General features: G+C 38.3%; 1 protein-coding gene across 6 annotated transcripts in view; it reads left to right on the plus strand.

The window, feature by feature from the left end:
• Positions 1–19,302, plus strand: part of Zip48C (Zinc/iron regulated transporter-related protein 48C) — a 58,554-nt gene that overhangs the window by 32,892 nt on the left and 6,360 nt on the right. For all 6 annotated transcript variants that reach the window (XM_053784014.2, XM_053784015.2, XM_053784013.2 and 3 more), the window contains 2 exons: positions 9,093–9,191; positions 12,830–12,988. In XM_053784014.2, coding sequence (XP_053639989.1) covers positions 9,093–9,191; positions 12,830–12,988 — 258 coding nt within the window. The remainder of the gene's footprint in view (positions 1–9,092; positions 9,192–12,829; positions 12,989–19,302) is intronic.

Consider the following 19,302-nt stretch of genomic DNA (forward strand, 5'->3'; position numbering starts at 1 on the left):
AAAAAAAATGTACAATATTTGGTAAAAAATATGGTTGAAGGGACAGTCAACCAATTAGCAGTTAGTAATCAGTCACGCAACTTACTAGGCAAGTGAAGTACACATTTCCAATACCAATACCAGAGTAATTCTCCCGAATGCTATTCATATGAATTGACATTTTACAACATAATTCACAACTTTTGTGGACAAAACGAGCATTCAGTAACAATTATGTTGAAAATGGTATAAAATACCAACAGTTGATGCGCCTTACTCATCATATAGTAACATTGTTGATTAATTACTTAAAAGGTAAGGTTTCATTCTGTTAGGTTATTTTGGATTCCATTAATTTGAATGAGGTTTTGTTGAGTTAGGTTGGGTTAAATTGTTAGCTGTGATATTTAAAAAGAAAGGTCGTGTTTTAAACACAGCATTTTGAAAATACGTACAATATACCCCAAAACAACAATTTTTCTTTTCTTCAAAGTGTACAAATTAAATCTATATTATTTTCATTGTACAAGTCAATCAAGTTTCAATTAAAATTTTTTGTGAAAGTCGGTAAACCTCTTAAACTCAATATTTACTCACAGTTCACATAATGCTGATATCTTATTTGAGTAAATTATTAATGAAGGATATACTGGGTATTAATATCCTGTACTGTACTAAAACACCACAGTAATCCCCCTTCTTATCAATACCTTCCAGAGAAATCTGGTTACTTGATCATTAGGATTACCATTCATTATTCAAATCCCATTTTCCACATAGATATCTAGGTCATAATCTTACATGCATTCTTCAGAATTTATTTTAGACAAATGAACATCTTTTTGAGCATATGAGCATTTGGAGTAATTTTAGTATTTTCAAATTATTTTAGATTAAAATTGGTAAGTAAATGTGGATTTTTTTTATTTGGCAAGTTTGTAATGAGGATTCTTTATTAAAAGCAATTATCATATTTTTATGAAATGCATTAATTTTTTTGTATATAATCTTTTGGTTTAGAGCTGTATGTGTGAATCTATTTTTAATTGGTCAAGAAATGTAGGAGTTTTGATATTTTTTTAAGTTTAAATTGGAACCCTTCACTCGAAAGATTGAATAGGGATGATGTTTAAGAGGGTGTATTCACTTTTGGAAAGATAGCTAGAGTATGAGTGACTATGACGTGAGTTTCATATTTGAGTTACCCTGTCCTGGTGGAAAACAACCAGTGTTAAAAAAAAAAAAACTTCAACAATATTGTAATCCAACACTTGTTTTTTATAACTGTCCTTTCACCAGTTCATTAAGTGTCTTCCAAAAGAGATTTCATATAATGTTTCTTTAATTTACTTTCATGTAGACCCATGGTTTCCGGTTCTTTTTGTACAGTTGACTGTTGGTGGACAGTGTATTTACATACCTGAAAAGTGCTTGTAATCAAAATAACTGTATAAAATGAACTGAAGAGCATATGGGAAAAACAGGGTTATAATCCTTAGACTCCAAAAAAAAAGTCAACCAAATTTAATTAGGTCTCAAAATTGTAAAAAATCAGTAATAATATAATTGCAGATTGATGTAGTGATGTGTTATAGTTAATACAATATTTATGCTTGCAAAGGTTACACAAGTAGTATTTCTTGCCTTATATTTTGGTTGCTAATATATGTCAGTGATTTTAAAAGGATTAGAGGGATAACATGGAAGGATGTGGATCATTGACTGAGGTGGATGACTGAAGTTCTTGCATTGATATTGATTATACAGGTTGAACATTACTGATCCAGCATCATTGGGACCTGTAGGATGCTGGATTAGTGATTTTGCCGGATTACAGAGTGGTTAGGTTAGAATACACTTAACCCAACAGCGATATTTATGTATCAGCGATTTCACCCACTTTACGCCCTATTTTTGGCCCATTCCAGTGTTCCAGTATGCCAGACTAATAACTATTTCGTATTCCTTCTATTCTGTCGATTGAGTACAAGAAACTGCCCATTTACCTATTTCAACTACCCAATAAAGTGGTCAGAAATCAGTAATTTGGCCAATTTCACACAAATTTCAAAAGATGCCAATTTCAGAATAAACAATGCAGAAATTCCTGGCACTAAAGTAACATTTTCTCTGTTCATTAGTCACATCTCCAGGCCCCAATTATATTACACTTGCTTTCTATTTTTTAATTTTTATTCACACAAAAATAGAAGATTCTGTTACGCAGGCTACTGCATCATTGTAATAACTGTATAAATAATGTCAACTCATTCATGACTGCGTATTAGACCGGCCAGTTAGACACGTATTGGATGATGACGTTATTTGTTTACTCTTGAAGATCGGCAGAAATAAAACATTTCTGCTACTTTGAGCTCAATTTCTAGGTACTTTCTGTCGTGAAATATTTATTTCTGTAAATATATCTTCCATTCTATCAAACGAGACAAAAAATGAGAATACAACCATAAAAACACGAAAATACACTGCAAAGTCGCTGTTTTACACGAAAATCACAGTTGCAGTTTTTTCTCATTATGCACTGTGTGCTGCAGGAATTTTTTTATATAGTGCACACTTACCACACACACCTATTATCTCATATGTAGGCCCAAATTTACCAGTCACAGCTTATCTGAGTGAGTTGAGCTCATGGCAACCGACAGTGGCTGGTGTATGTGCTTTACACAACGAGAAGCATTTCTTTTATTCTTTGGAACCATGGCTAGGGCTAAAAGTGAGCAGCTTGTAACAATAAATGGAAACAAAGAAATTGGAATAACTTGTGTAGCAAGTAGCGCCACTAAACAGTAGTGGCAGGTTGGTGTGGCGACCCCAGTATGAAGATAGGCTTAAAGCCTAAAATCTCCACTCTCTGGAGAGACGAAGAATGAGGGGAGATATCATTGAAGTGTATAAGTGGATGACAGGCATAAACAAAGGAGATATTAATAAAGTACTGAGAGTGTCGAACCAGGTAAGAACCAGAAATAATGGGTTTAAGTTGGTTAAATTTAGATTTAGAAAGGACATAGGTAAGTACTGGTTTTCTAACAGAGTTGTAGATGCGTGGAACAATCTTCCCAGTTGGGTGATAGAGGCTAGGACCTTGAGCAGCTTTAAGAAGAGATTAGACAAATATATGAGTGGGAGGGGCTGGGTTTGATTGGTGTCATTGGGCACGGGAGTTATTTCTTGGGTAGCTTTAGGTAGAGGTCGTTTTGATGAGGACCTGCCTTGCATGGGCCAGTAGGCCTTCTGCAGTGTTCCTCTGTTCTTATGTTGTTATATTATGCTAGCCAAAATTAGTGCCAGATTACTGATGGAACCGGATTAATGATGGAACTGGATTACTGATTGCCAGATTAGTGATGGCTGGCCTGTACTAGAATACTGACGAATTCTGTAAGGCATCTCTGGTCTGTTTTACCCTGCAGTACTTTGTACAATTGATGGTAAGGCATCATCAGCTGTTCCATACCGTGTTTCAGAGCAGTGCTTTTAGATTTATCAGACCCCTTTTCAGTAAAAAATCTGCAACTTTATGAAAAATATGGAACTCATCACATAACTGTTGCAGTGTTAACTTTTTTTCTTCATGTTCTTCCTCATCTTCATCTGTTATTGGTCTTCCTTGTATCTGGGCAGTGAGCTCTGCCAACATTTCCTCTGGACTCCTTGCTTCTTCTTCAAAACCCTCACCTTGCAATCTCCTTGCCAGCTGAACAGTTTCCTGGACACGACTCTACTGAGTGGAAAACCTGTGAAAGCATTCACCACACTAGGCCATAACTATCCCTAGCCTGCATTTAATGTTAATTGGAGCACTTCCTTCCATACACATTTGACATATCTGATGGCATCTGTAATGTTAAATTTAAGCCACAAGTCTGGCACTCTAAGCCTGGAGTTAGCATACTTTGCTCTAAGTTTCCACATCACTTTTCATATGTAGTTACATCTAAATGTGTTGATGATTCCACAGTTCATTGGTTGTTGTAAAGATTTTTGTATTTAATGGATGCACATCCATTAAAACTTCTGGATGAGTACAGGAATTATTAAGAGTGAAGAGAACCTTGAAAGCAGGGTTCTTCCTGAGCAGGTAAAATATGACTGGGAATAAAGTGATGCTTAAACCAATCAAAAAATAATTCTCCTGTCATCCATGCTGACTGGTTTGACCTCCAAATAACTGGTAAGGTGGTTTTATTTGTACCTTTCAAAGCACAGGGAGTCAGCGTGAAGCAGTAAATAACATTGGGTTTACACTTGAAATTGCCTGATGCACTTTCATCAGAAAATTTAATATCATATGACCAAGTGCACAATTTAAGCTTGTGAAACCATCCTGTACTGAAAATGCACTCATGTTCAGGCCTTTGTCATCTCACACTGTTTTATAGTACTCTAAGGCATTTTTACATATTAAGATGAATTTAAATGATGCACCTTTCTTGTTTTTTCCTCAGTCCACTTTCTCAACTTTTCTGCCATTCTTTTCAGGGTATAACAAGTTTATATCTTTACCTCATTCTTCCTAATTTTATGAATTGATGCCTCATTCAGGCCATAGACTCATGCCACCTCCATCACACGTGCACTACCCTTAAGCTTAACTAATGTCTTAATTTTATTGCATTTATGCTTCTTTGCACTTGGATGATCATTCACATTTCCTTTGGGTGCCCTGGTTACTATCCAGAAACAAAATGGAATGATGAAAATATAAACAAAAATTGATTCAGTAACACAGACTGAGTATTGTATTGTATTGTTTAACATATTTATAGATAGGGTTGTAAAAAAGTAAATGCTAGGGTGTTGGGGAGAGGGGTGGGATTAATTTATGGGGAATCAAATACAAAATGGGAGTTGACAGTTACTTTTTGGTGATGATACTGTGCTTATGAGAGATTCTAAAGAAAAGTTGCAGAGGTTAGTGGACGAGTTTGAGAGAGTGGGTCAAGGTAGATAGTTGAAAGTAAACATAGATAAGAGTAAGGTGATTTTTTTTTATTTATTAACACATCAGCCGATTCCCACCAAGGTAGGGTGGCCCAAAAAAGAAAAACTTTCATCATTCACTCCATTGCTGTCTTGCCAGAGGGGTGCTTTACACTACAGTTATAAAACTGCAACATTAACACCCCTCCTTCAGAGTGTAGACACTTCCCATCTCCAGGACTCGAGTCCGGCCTGCCGGTTTCCCTGAATCCCTTCATAAATGTTACTCTGCTCATACTCCAACAGCACGTCAAGTATTAAAAACCATTTGTCTCCATTCACTCCTATCAAATATGCTCATGCATGCTTGCTGGAAGTCCAAGCCCCTCACACACAAAACCTTTACCCCCTCCCTCCAACCCTTCCTAGGCTGACACCTACCCCGTCTTCCCTCCACTACAGATTTATACACTCTCAAAGTCATTCTGTTTTGTTCCATTCTCTCTACATGTCCAAACCACCTCAACAACCCCTCCTTAGCCCTCTGGATAGTAGTTTTGGTAATCCCACACCTTCTAATTTCCGAACTACGAATTCTCTGCATTATATTCACACCACACATTGCCCTCAGACATGACATCTCTGCTGCCTCTAGCCTTCTCCTCGTTGCAGCATTCATCACATATGTTTCACACCCATACAAGAGTGTTGGTACAACTAAACTCTCATACATTCCCCTTTTTGCTTCCATGGACAAAGTTCTGTGTCTCCACAGACTTCTAAGTGCACCACTCACCCTTTTTCCCTCATTAATTCTGTGATTCACCCATCCTTCATAGACCCATCTGCTGACACGCCCATTCCTAAATATCTGAATACATTCACCTCCTCCATACTCTCTCCCTCCAATCTGATATCCAGTCTTTCGTCACCTAATCTTTTTGTTATCCTCATAACCTTACTCTTTCCTATATTCACTTTTAATTATCTTTTACATACCCTACCAAATTCATCCACCAACCTCTGCAACTTCTCTTCAGAATCTCCCAAAAGCACCGTGTCATCAGCAAAGAGCAACTGTGACAACTCCCACTTTGTTTGATTCTTTATCTTTTAACTCCACTCCTCTTTCCAAGACCCTAGCATTCACTTCTCTTACAACCCCATCTATAAATATATTGAACAACCACGGTGACATCACACATCCTTGTCTAAGGCCTACTTTTACTGGGAAATAATCTCCCTCTCTCCTACATACTCTAACCTGAGCCTCACTATACTCATAAAAACTCTTCACTGCTTTCAGTAACCTACCTCCTATTCCATGCACCTGCAACATCTGCCACATTGCCCCCTATGCACCCTGTCATATGCCTTTTCTAAATCCATAAATGCCACAAAAACCTCTTTACCCTTATCTAAATACTGTTCACCTGAATATCAAAATGGTATACAATACTGACAGGTTGGTAGGTAAGACACATGGCAACATTTAGGCAACTTTATTCCGAAACGTTTCGCCTACACAGTAGGCTTCTTCAGTCAAGTACAGAAAGCAGGCAGGAGCAGTATAGATGTGAATAAAGTTGCCTAAATGTTGCCATGTGTCTTGCCTACCAACCTGTCGGTATTGTATACCATTTTGATATTCAGTCTGTCAGACACTGCAACACAATGGCATCTTGGTAAAGAAGAGAAAACACCATGGACAACTTTTTCAAGTTAAAATTGTTTGATCTGAGAGGGACGTGACCTCTCAGTGGCTACATTCTCATTACTACTACTCTGCACCTCTCCTTCCAACAGTATTTAAGTCTCAACACTGTCACTTGATCTTCAGTTAGTTCCTGACTTTGGAACAGAACTTCCAGGCTGAGGGACTGACAACTTCAAATATACGACTTCAAGGGTGATGGACTGATTACATCGTCTTCACATCTATACTGCTCCTGCCTGCTTTCTATACTCGACTGAAGAAGCCTACTGTGTAGGCAAAACGTTTCAGAATAAAGTTGCCTAGTGTCTTACCTACCAAACTGTTCACCTATATGTTTCACTGTAAACACTTGGTCTACACACTCCCTACCTTTCCTGAAGCCTCTTTGTTCATCTGCTATCCTACTCTCTGTCTTACTCTTAATTCTTTCAATAATAACTCTACCATACACTTTACCAGGTATACTCAGCAGACTTATTCCCCTATAATTTTTGCACTCTTTTATCCCCTTTGCCTTTATACAAAGGAACTATGCATGCTCTCTGCCAATCCCTAGGTACCTTACCCTCTTCCATACATTTATTAAATAATAGTACCAACCACTCCAAAACTATATCCCCTCCTGCTTTTAACATTTCTATCTTTATCCCATCAATCCCAGCTGCCTTACCCCCTTTCATTCTACCCACTGCCTCACGAACTTCCCCCACACTCACAACTGGCTCTTCCTCGCTCCTATAAGATGTTATTCCTCCTTGCCCTATATACGAAATCACAGCTTCCCCATCTTCATCAACATTTAACAATTCCTCAAAATATTCCCTCCATCTTCCCAATAAGGGTATCAAATGATTTAGATAAAGAAAAATTGGAAATCACATTGGAGGGAGTGAGTATGGAAGAAGTGAATGTTTTCAGATATTTGGGAGTTGGCTTGTCAGCAGAAGGGTTTTAAGAAGGAAGAGGTAAACCATAGAATTGATGAAGGAAAAAAGGCGAGTGGTGCATTGAGGTATCTGTGGAAACAAAGAACATTAATGAGGAGGCAAAGAAGCGAATGTATGAAAGTATAGTGGTACCAACACTTACACGTATAGGTGTGAAGCATGAGTTGTAAATGCTGCAGTGAGGAGGCGGCTGGAGGCAGTGGAGATGTTGTGTCTATGCAGAGAATTCGTAGCTTGATCATCCCTGAAAAGGTTGGAGGGAGGGGGGTAAAGGAGGTTTTGTGGGCAAGTTGCTTGGACTTCCAGCAAGCATGTTAGGAGTGAATGGGAACAAATGGTTTTTGGGACCTAATGAGATGTTTGGGTATGAGCAGGGGAATATTTTGTGAAGGGATTCAGGGAAACCGGTTGGTCAGACTTGAGTCCTGGAAATGGGAAGTACAATGCCTGCACTTTAAAGAGGGGTTTAGAATACTCGCAGTTTGGAGGGACTTCTAAACTGTCGTATCTGAGTGCCTCTGCAAAGACAGTGATTATGCATAAGTGATGGTAAAAGTGTTGAATGATGAAAGTTTTTTTCTTTTTTTATTGGGTCACCCTACTTCGGTGGGAAATCGCCGATGTGTTAAAAAAAAAGAAAAGGCATGTGAATGGCGGTGGTTTTTAAGAACTCATCGTAAACCATGTTAAATAAGATTCTAATGTACTGTATTGCCTGAAGGTGATTGGTAAATGCTGCCTCCATGGACATAAAATTTACCAAAGCATGAGTATGGAAAGTTGAATGCCAAGCCGTAATTAGGAAAAGAAGGAAATTGTGTTAATACAGCAGTCCCGCTGTCTCCGTGGGAGATACCCAAAACCATGGATAGTAGCAAATCCTATGTATGTCATTTTTTTTGTTTACATACTTACCTGTGATAAAGTTTAATTGACAAATTATGCACAGTAAATGCAGAATTAGCACTTTCTCACTGATGGGAAGCACTTCATGGCTTCTTTTAGGTTTTGAAGAACTGCCATCATCACTACTTTTGTGCTTAGTATGATTATTGTTATTATTATTATTATTAAGCACAATTAACCCGTAAACGGTCCAAACGTATATATACGTTTTTTCAACATTTGAAAGTATGTAAAAAAAGTAGATAGTTTTTTTTTTTTACATTTGAAAATGTGTAAAAAACTTTGATATACTTTTTTTTTTTTGTTGTTATATTTGAAAATACGTCAAAAAAAGGTAGATCTACTTTTGGAGCACTACACATGTGAATGTAGATCTGCTTGGACCATTTACGGGTTAAGGATTATTTTTTGGGCTACGATAACACGCAGAAACCAAATCCACAGATACAGTGGTTCTACTGTATATGTACTTCAAATTAAAAATTTTTGAAATTTCTCTTTTTATTCTGTAGGAACTTGGCACAGTTATAAAGGACAACGTTTATTAATATACTGCAGATTATAAAACACTTTAATATTGTTAATTTACTCAATAGGAACTTAGCACTGGGCATAGGAATTCAGAACTTTCCTGAAGGCATGGCAGTTAGTCTTCCATTGAGGGGAGCTGGCCACTCTGTGTGGTGGGCATTTTGGTAAGTACAGTGCCGTTTACATTCTAAGTAAATTTATTTACAGTTAAATACTATAATATATAATGCAGTATTGTACGGTATATGGATTAAGTAATTGTATATTTTGAAGTTTATATTATTCACTGCATTTAGGTGAAACAGAGCTTTTCTTTCTTTCTTTCAACACACCGGCCGTATTCCACTGAGGTGGAGTGGCCCAAAAGGAAAAACGGAAGTTTCTCCTTTTACATTTAGTAATATATACAGGAGAAGGGGTTACTAGCCCCTTGCTCCCGGCATTTTAGTCGCCTCTTACAACACGCATGGCTTACGGAGGAAGAATTCTGTTTCCCCATGGAGGTAAGAGGAAATAAATAAGAACAAGAACTAGAAAGAAAATAGAAGAAAACCCAGAGGGGTGTGTATATATATGCTTGTACATGTATGTGCAGTGTGACCTAAGTGTAAGTAGAAGTAGCAAGATGTACCTGAAATCTTGCATGTGTATGAGACAGAAAAAAAAAGACACCAGCAATCCTACCATCGTGCAAAACAATTGCACTCACTTGGCAGGATGGTAGTACTTCCCAGGGTGGTTGCTGTCTACCAACCTACTACCTAGGTGAATTAGAGCTATCATATAAATAATTTTGTAGGATACAAAATTACATATGCAGTTAACCCTTCTTGTCTGCAAATGTAGAATTCCTGACTGCAGTTACCTCCTTGTTTGCATTATTATTAATATAATCAAAATGAAGTGCTAAACCACAAGGGTCCTTGTTTGCAAATGTAGATTTCCTGACTACAGATACCTAGATTCAGTAGGCATAGGGGACTCTGGTACACATGGCAGACTGATAACTGGAGGATAAAAGAGAAGTGCTAATATTGTAGACTACTCAGATTTTCAGACTTTGGAGTCACTAAAATGCAAGTGTGTTTCACTCTTCTCCACACGCTTCACAGTACCTTGCTAGCTGTTGTAATGCACATATTTTTTCGTGCTCACAAGAGAGAAATGAAGGAGGCAGAGAGAGGAAGAGATGGTGGCCACAGTAATGAAGGAAGATGAGGCTGCAGTGGCAGAAAAAAGATGGTAGCAGAGAGGAGAAGTAGAGGTAGAGGAGACCTGTCACTAGTATCACTATAATTAAAGGCTTACACTGAATATAAAGTTCTACAAAGAATAGCTTCAGTGAGTGACAGGTTTCTTAGACATAACAGATGTAGGAAGCTGTGAAATTAGTCATAAGATGCTGAATATTTATGGTACCAATTGCATCTTGTTAGAAAGTGAGATAAAAAAAATTCAAGAATAGTGTAGCACATTTTTCCAGTCATTACATTTCATGTAGTGCAAGAAAGTGACTTTGAGAGTCCTCAGCCCTCAAGAATCAGCAGACTGGTGGAGCATCAGTATGCATTTGCTGATAAAAAAAAAATAGCATTCATCATCATCCATCATTGTGTCTTCTCAAACTGACATTCCTCATTAAAGATTAAATTAGATAGAGTAGTAATTCATTGGACTACAGATCATCAATTATCCAAAATGTTGTGTGTGTTTTGGGTGGGGGGGAGTAAGAAGAGCACCTGATTTTCAACCACACTAGATCACATCATTCTCATGTGGTCCCTCTTTATTGCACTTTATTTAGCATTATCTGTTTAACTGCTGAATTGAATAATGTTAATTACCAAATAACCAATTACCAGATAATCGTTGATCTGCTGTATATACACTGTTACCATGCAAATGTCTTCATCACAGTACTCATCTTTAAACCCTTAAACTGTCCAAGTGTAGATCTACATTCCCGTAGCACTCTGAATATTTTGGATTTTTTTTTTTAATAAAGAGCGCATTTTTCTACATGTTATAGGATAAAAAAAAATTTTAGGATCAGTACTTACTGAGATATAAGCCCGTAAAGTTGGCGCTGGATGCTCCCCTGACTGCAACATCGACTCCTGCTGCTTGCAGGAGTGTTGCCGATATACCTTTTTCTCTCGTTTTTGTTTTAATTTATATATTTTTTATGTTCCGGTAATTACAATTTATAATAGTTCTTGTGATTTCATAAACAATCTTTGTTCTGACACTAATATTAGGTACTGAAATAGTGCTCAGATAGTCACAAGCACACTGACAGGTGAACATTTTCACCTGCCTGGGTCATTTAGTATTTGTAGGTCCCAGCAATGTTTTAGACAAGTGTCGGTAAACTGCTGACATGCAGTGACACTTGATGAATGTGCACTCAGGGAACCCTCCTTTATTTGTTTTCACTGTTACACACAAATATTGTCTGTCTATCTGTCTGCCTGTCTATCTGTCTGCCTATCTATGTCTGCCTGTCTATCTGTCAATCTGTCTGCCTCTCTATCAGTCTCTGTCTGTGTCTGTCTAGCTCTGCTTATCTGTCTTTCTGTCTGCCTGTGTGTGCCTGGAGTATATATGAAACTCCTTGAAGAATGGTGTTACGACAAGTATCAGTAAACTGTTGACAGCCCAGTAACACTTGATAAATGCCACTGCTCCAGGTCCCAGCAATGTTTTACACAGCTAGAGTATACCTTGAAGCATGGTGTTATGGCAAGTGTCAGTAAACTGCTGACAGGCAGTGACCCTTGATGAATATGCACTCAAGGAACCCTCCTTTATTTGTTTTCACTGTTACACATAAACATGTCTGTCTGTCTATCTAGCTCTGCTTATGTCTGTCTAACTGTGCTTATCTATCTTTCTGTCTTCCTCTGTGTGTGTGTTTGTCTTTCCATCAGCTTGTCTGTCTTAGGGAGTGGCTGTAAAACTGTTGGCTTACGAGTCACTCCCTGATTGCTGAGCAAGTGAAAATGTGTCATGGTATAGCACTTTGCCTGTAATTTTTGGGTTATCCTAGGCAACTTGCAAAATGTATAATAACTGTACTTATGTGTACATGTGAGAGAGAGACAGAGATGTAGATAGAGATATGAACAGAGATATAGACAGACAGATAGAGATATAGACAGAGACAACCCCAGCCAGCCAAATACATAAGAACATAAGAAATAAGGAACACTGCAGCAGGCCTACTTGCCCGTGCAAGGCAGGTCCATCTCCCCCATTCCCCAGCTTAGACCAATGACCCACCTATTCAGGTCACATCCACTGAAGAAAGGAGCACAGCATCAGACCTAGCAGCACAAGCTAGTCAGGTCCAACTCTCATCCACCCACAATAAATCATGTATTTATCTAACGTATTTTTACTTTCCTCTTAAAAAGGGGTGTTAATATGACATGACATCAGTGAATCCCTGGTGTTTGCTATGCTATTTGCTCTAGCTGGCGCTCAATTGATCTGGTGCTCCCACAAGGTACTAAGTGGTCCCAGATTTTTTAATACTGCACACACTTAGTGTTAAGACCCATTCTCTTGTGTGAAGGAATGAAAAATAAAACGTTGATCTATGTTCGGAGCGCTAAGCGAGCAAACGTATGTCTACGTTTGGACAGTTTAAGGGTTAATGATAGCCTGAGCAACTATTCTAATATTATACGTACAAAAAATGGCACTAAGTTTTATTTATTACTAATGCTGTACTCTTCTTTAAAAATGGTGTTAATATGTTTGAACAAATACATAATTTTATTATTTTTGGTACTTATAGGTATGGTCAGTTGAGTGGCATGGTTGAACCTATTGCTGGAATATTCGGTGCAGCAGCTGTGTCATTGTGTGAGCCTGTACTGCCTTATGCTCTAGCATTTGCTGCTGGTGCCATGATATTTGTTGTTGTGGACGACATCATCCCAGAAGCACAAATGGGGTAAGAAATATTTTACCTTAATTAGGAATTTTTGCTGACACAAAAGAGAGGAAATGAACAGGAAAGTATTATCATACTACAATTCAGGAAGAGAGGATGACGAAAAAAATGACTATCCCAGACTATAATAACTTCCCTAATTACATATTCGCTTAACACTTTCAGGGTTGACAGGCCCTCTCAGAGACTTGCTCTCAGGGTCGGCCAAATTTAAAAAAAAAAAATTATTTTTTCTTATGAAAAGATAGAAAATCTTTTCCCAATCATAATGACACCAAAAGTATGAAATTTGATGGAAAACTAACGGAATTATGTTCTCGCGAAGTTAGCGATCTCAACAATGTTTACGCATCGGCGATTTTGCCCACTTTGAGCCCTATTTTCAGCCAATTCCAGTGTACTTGTCGACAGAAATCATAACTATTTCACTAGAACTCCATTTTTTCTATCGAATGAGTACAAGAAACCACCCATTTACCGATTTCAACTATCCAATACAGTGGTCAGAATTTAGCAATTTTGCCAATTTCACACAAATTTCAAAAGATGCCAATTTCTGAATAGGGTCCAGAATAAACAAGAAAGACATTCCTGGCACTAAAATAACATTTCCTCTGTTCATTAGTCACGTCCCCATGCCCCTCTTACATTCTTTTGCTTTCCACTTTGAATTTTTATTCTCACAAAAAATAGAAGATTTACTGTTATGCACACTACTGCATTGGTGAAGAAATGGTATAAATAATATCAGCACACTTGTGAAAGAATATTAGACTCGCCAGTTGACGTGTATTGGACGCATAGCATGATTTGTTTACTTTTGAACTTTGGTAAAAATCGAACATTTCTGCTACTTTGAGCTCAATTTCAAGGTACTTTTCTTTGTAAAACCAGTCAAAATCATCTCAATTTCTGTAATATGTCTTCCATTCTGTAAAGTGAGACCAGGAAAACTAGAATACAACAATAAAAACCATACAAAGATACAGTGCAAAGTCGCTGTTTTAATCCAAAAACATGGTCAAAGTTTTTTTTTTCTCACTACGCACTGTGTGCTGCAGGATTTTTTTTTTATACTGCGCACACTGACCACATAGACCCATTCTTTCATATGTAGGCCTACCAGCTTTCTCTCGCTAGATTTGAGGGCGCTAGAATTTAGGCGTACTAGTACATCAAAAACCTTGGCTCGTAAGCCGTACTAGTACGGCTGAAACCCTGAAAGGGTTAATGACCAAGATCTGTTCTGCATTCACTTTCGAGAACACACCAGCTAACTCGTTTACAGTGAACTTTCTTTGTACTTCCATTCTTTCCCCCTCTTCCTCTTCCAAGTGCTGCTGTGCTTCTAACTATTAAATCTTCGTTAGTTAGTTCTCCCTCAACCAAAGTTCTCATACAGCGTACAGTACCAGCTGGTCAGAGAGCTAATCATAAGTCCGTGCGGTCGTTAAACAGGTAGGATAAGTGAGGAGTGTCTGTAGTTGGAATGCTTAATACAGAAGGCCCAATGTTGTCATTGTTATATACAGTCCAGCACCAGGTAACAAAGACTAGGCTGAAATATAACCCTGTCATTGTCCAGACCCCAAAAATTAATGGCTCTCACTGTCCACATGTGTTTTTTTTTTTTTTTTTTTCCCTGAAGTTAATGACCTCAAAAGTACTAAATTTGATGGAAAACTTTCAGAATTACACAGGCGTAAAGTTAGTAGCCTCACTGCAATTTACCATTAGTGATTTTGGTTCACTTTGAGTCCTATTTTAATCCTTTCAGGGTCGCCAGGCCCTCTCCCAGACTTGTTCTCAGGGTCGCCAAATTTTCAAAAAAAAAAAATTATTTTTTCTTATGAAAAGATAGAGAATCTTTTCCCGATCATAATGACACCAAAAGTATGAAATTTTATGGAAAACTTACGGAATTATGCTCTCGCGAAGTTAGCGGTCTCAACGATGTTTACGCATCGCCAGTTTTGCCCACTATGAGCCCTATTTTCGGCCAATTCCAGTGTACTAGTCGACAAAAATCATAACTATTTCGCTAGAACTGCATTTTTTCTATCAAATGAGTACAAGAAACCACCCATTTACTGATTTCTAATATCCAATAAAGTGGTCAGAATTTAGCAATTTTACCAATTTCACACAAATTTCAAAAGATGCCAATTTCCAAATAGGGTCTAGAATAAACAAGAAAGACATTCCTGGCACTAAAATAACATTTCCTCTGTTCATTAGTCACGTCCCCATGCCCCTCTTACATTCTTTTGCTTTCCTCTTTGAATTTTTATTCTCACAAAAAATAGAAGATTTACTGTTATGCAGACTACTGCATTAGTGTAGAAATGGTATAAATAATATCGGCACACTTGTGAAAGAACACAGTGGACCTTCGCCTAACGCTATTAATCCGTTCCAGAGAGCTCAGCGTTAGGCAAAATTATCGTTAGGCGAATTATTTTCCCCATAAGAAATAATGGAAATCAAATTAATCCGTTCCTGACACCCCAAAGTATGAACAAAAAAAAAAATTTTACCACATGAAATATTAATTTTAATACACACAAACTGAAGAAGACATGCACAGTTACATGACACTTACCTTTATTGAAGATCTGGTGATGATTGATGGGATGGGAAGAGGGGAGAGTGTTGATGGTGTTAGTGTTTAGAAAGGGAATCCCCTTCCATTAGACTTGAGGTGGCAAGTCTTTTTCCGTGGTTACTTCCCTTCTTCTTTTAATGCCACTAGGACCAGCTTGAGAGTCACTGGACCTCTGTCGCACAACATATCTATCCATAGAGGCCTGTACCTCCCGTTCCTTTATGACATTCCTAAAGTGTTTCACAACATTGTCAGTGTAATAGTCACCAGCACGGCTTGCAATAGCTGTGTGAGGGTGATTTTCATCAAAAAAGGTTTGCACTTTAAACCACATTGCACACATTTCCTTAATCTTTGAAATAGGCAACTTCCTCAATTTCTCTATCCCCTCTTCCGAAGCAGTTTCCTCAGGTCTGGCCTCTTGCTGTTGAAGATGATCTAGCAGCTCATCAGTGGTTAGTTCTTCATTGTCCTACTCCACCAACTCTTCCACATCCTCCCCACTAACCTCCAACCCCAAGGACTTCCCCAATGCCACAGTGGATTCCTCAACTGGCATAGGATTCCCAGGGTTAGCCTCAAACCCTTCAAAATCCCTTTTGTCTACACATTCTGGCCACAGTTTCTTCCAAGCAGAGTTCAAGGTCCTCTTAGTCACTTCCTCCCAAGCCTTACCTATAATGTTTACACAATTGAGGATGCTAAAGTGATCTCTCCAAAACTCTCTTAGAGTCAGTTGAGTTTCTGAGGTCACTACAAAGCACCTTTCAAACATAGCTTTTGTGTACAGTTTCTTGAAGTTGGAAATGACCTGCTGGTCCATGGGCTGCAGGAGAGGAGTGGTATTAGGAGGCAAAAACTTGACCTAAATGAAGCTCATTTCTGCAGAAAGTCGCTCTGCCACATCTGAAGGATGACCAGGAGCATTGTCTAATACCAGGAGGCACTTAAGGTCTAATTTCTTTTCAATTAGGTAATTTTTCAGAGTGGGGGCAAATGCATGGTGTAACCAGTCATAGAAAAAGTCCCTAGTGACCCATGCCTTACTGTTTGCCCTCCGCAGCACACACAAATTAGCCTTGAGGACATTGTTTTTCCTGAACACTCTGGGAGTTTCAGAGTGATACACCAATAAAGGCTTCACTTTGCAATCACCACTAGCATTGGCACACATCAACAGAGTAAGCCTGTCTTTCATAGGCTTATGTCCTGGGAGTGCCTTTTCCTCCTGAGTAATGTACGTCCTGTTTGGCATTTTCTTCCAAAACAGGCCTGTTTCGCCACAATTAAACACTTGTTCAGGTTTCAGTCCTTCACTGTCTATGTACTCCTTGAATTCCTGCACATATTTTTCAGCCGCTTTGTGGTCCGAACTAGCAGCCTCACCATGCCTTATCACACTATGTATGCCACTACGATTCTTAAATCTCTCAAACCAACTTTTGCTGGCCTTAAATTCACTCACATCATCACTAGTTGCAGGCATTTTTCTAATTAAATCGTCATGCAACTTCCTAGCCTTTTCACATATGATCGCTTGAGAGATGCTATCTCCTGCTATTTGTTTTTCATTTATCTACACCAATAACAGTCTCTCAACATCTTCTGTCACTTGCGATCTCTGTTTCGAAAATAAAGTTGCACCTTTGGCAAGAACAGCTTCCTTGATTGTCGTTTTCTTGGCCAGAATAGTAGCAGTGGTTGATTGGGGTTTTGTGTACAACCTGGCCAGCTCGGAGACACACACTCCACTTTCATACTTAGCAATGATCTCTTTCTTCATATCCATAGTAATTTTCACTCTTTTTGCTGTATGGTTGGCATTAGAAGCTTTCTTGGGGCCTATGGTGACTTATTTTGCAGGTGCAATCACTAAAAAGGCTGTGATAATATGAAATGCTCCGATTGTATGCTTGGAAGCGACCACAGTGGCTGGCTTGTAAACTCTGGCACCCACAGAACAAGTGAGGCGGGCTCAGGCCGCACGTGGACGCATCTCGAACGATCCGCACTGAGTGAGTTTTTTAGCGCTAGCCGAGGCAAAATTTTTGCGTTAAAATGTATCGCTAGGCGGATTTAACGTTATGCGATGCGTTCGTTAGGCGAGGTTCCACTGTATTAGACTCGCCAGTTGACGTGTATTGGACGCGTAGCATGATTTGTTTACTTTTGAACTCTGGCAAAAATCGAAGATTTCTGCTACTTTGAGCTCAATTTCAAGGTACTTTTCATTGTAAAACCAATCAAAATCATCTCAATTTCTGTAATATGTCTTCCATTCTATAAAATGAGACGAGGAATACCATCATAAATACCATACGAAAATACAGTGCAAAGTCGCTGTTTTAAACCAAAAACACTGTCAAAGTTTTTTTTCTCATTATGCACTGTGTGCTGCAGGATTTTTTTATACTGTGCACACTGACCACATAGACCCATTCTTTCATATGTAGGCCTACCAGCTTTCTCTCACTAGATTTGAGGGCGCTAGAATTTAGGCGTACTAGTACGTCAAAAACCCTGGTGCGTAAGCCGTACTAGTACGTCGGAAACCCTGAAAGGGTTAAGCAAATTCAGTTGCTCCATTCGACCAAATTCATAGCTTATTTGCTAGTATGCCTTCACTCTGGTGATTGAGCATAAGAAATTACCCATTCAACTATTTCAACTACCCTATAAAATGCACAGAAGTTGATAATTTGGCCACTTTTTACACAAAATTATTTTTGACCAGGGGTAATTGCAGAAGTTTTATATAGAAGGGGTCTTAGAAGTGACAATATAATTGATAGAAGGAGGACTTGGGGAATTGTCTTGAAGCAGCAGCATCAGTGTTGTTATTATTTGGGGCTGATGGACTTTGGGGGGCTTCAGCACCTCTTGGTTCTGTCTCTGTTAATAACATGCAATGAAACACATGCACAGCACTGCTCATATAGAGTAAGTCCTTGCTTAACTAAGTTTCACAGTACGAAAATTCAGTAATGAACTCCAAAAATGAAATGCATACCTTTCACTTAGCTTGTCATCTGAATGCAAATTCTCTTGTCTGAAATCCTTCCAAACATTGCAGTATTGTCCAGATAGCTTACCTTATGCATTAATTTCGATGATTGATTTGATTTGGTAAAATAAAATTTATGCACTGTTATGCCTTTGGTAGGTCCTAGGACCTGTTAACTTGTTATACTACATACTCAAATCACCACATAAGCTAATAAACAAGCTGCTGAAAACATGCTCAGAATCTTTAGTTGTACTCTGAACTGTAGGTTGTTGCCTTGGTGCTCAACAGTGGGCACCATGTATAGGGTATTGGCACTCACTACCAATAAAGAAGAGGGTTGCAAGATGACCAAATTGTAGATAGTGGGTAAAAATTAGATGCTTCATATTATGAAATGATGGATAGTATATCTTTCCTTAGTCCTCACTAAAGGCCTTTCAATCCACCTTAACACCCTGGAATCACTTAAACCAAGAAGAAATAAGTTAAAAGAAAGAAAAATGTTCTGTTTGTTTTCCCATTGTTGCTTACAGTTCATATTTTCGTTGATTTTTTTTTATAGCTAAATAGGGTCTTCAATATGATTTCTTTCAGGCATTAAAATTGGTGATTTCTAATTTGTTTTGGTGATTTTTAGATCACTACGGAGTGGAACCCCCTTATTGTAATATTGCATCTGTGGGAAGTAGTGATTTTCATAAT

The sequence above is a fragment of the Cherax quadricarinatus genome, chromosome 33, assembly GCF_038502225.1.
Source record: "Cherax quadricarinatus isolate ZL_2023a chromosome 33, ASM3850222v1, whole genome shotgun sequence".
NCBI classification, from domain to species: Eukaryota; Metazoa; Arthropoda; class Malacostraca; order Decapoda; family Parastacidae; genus Cherax; species Cherax quadricarinatus.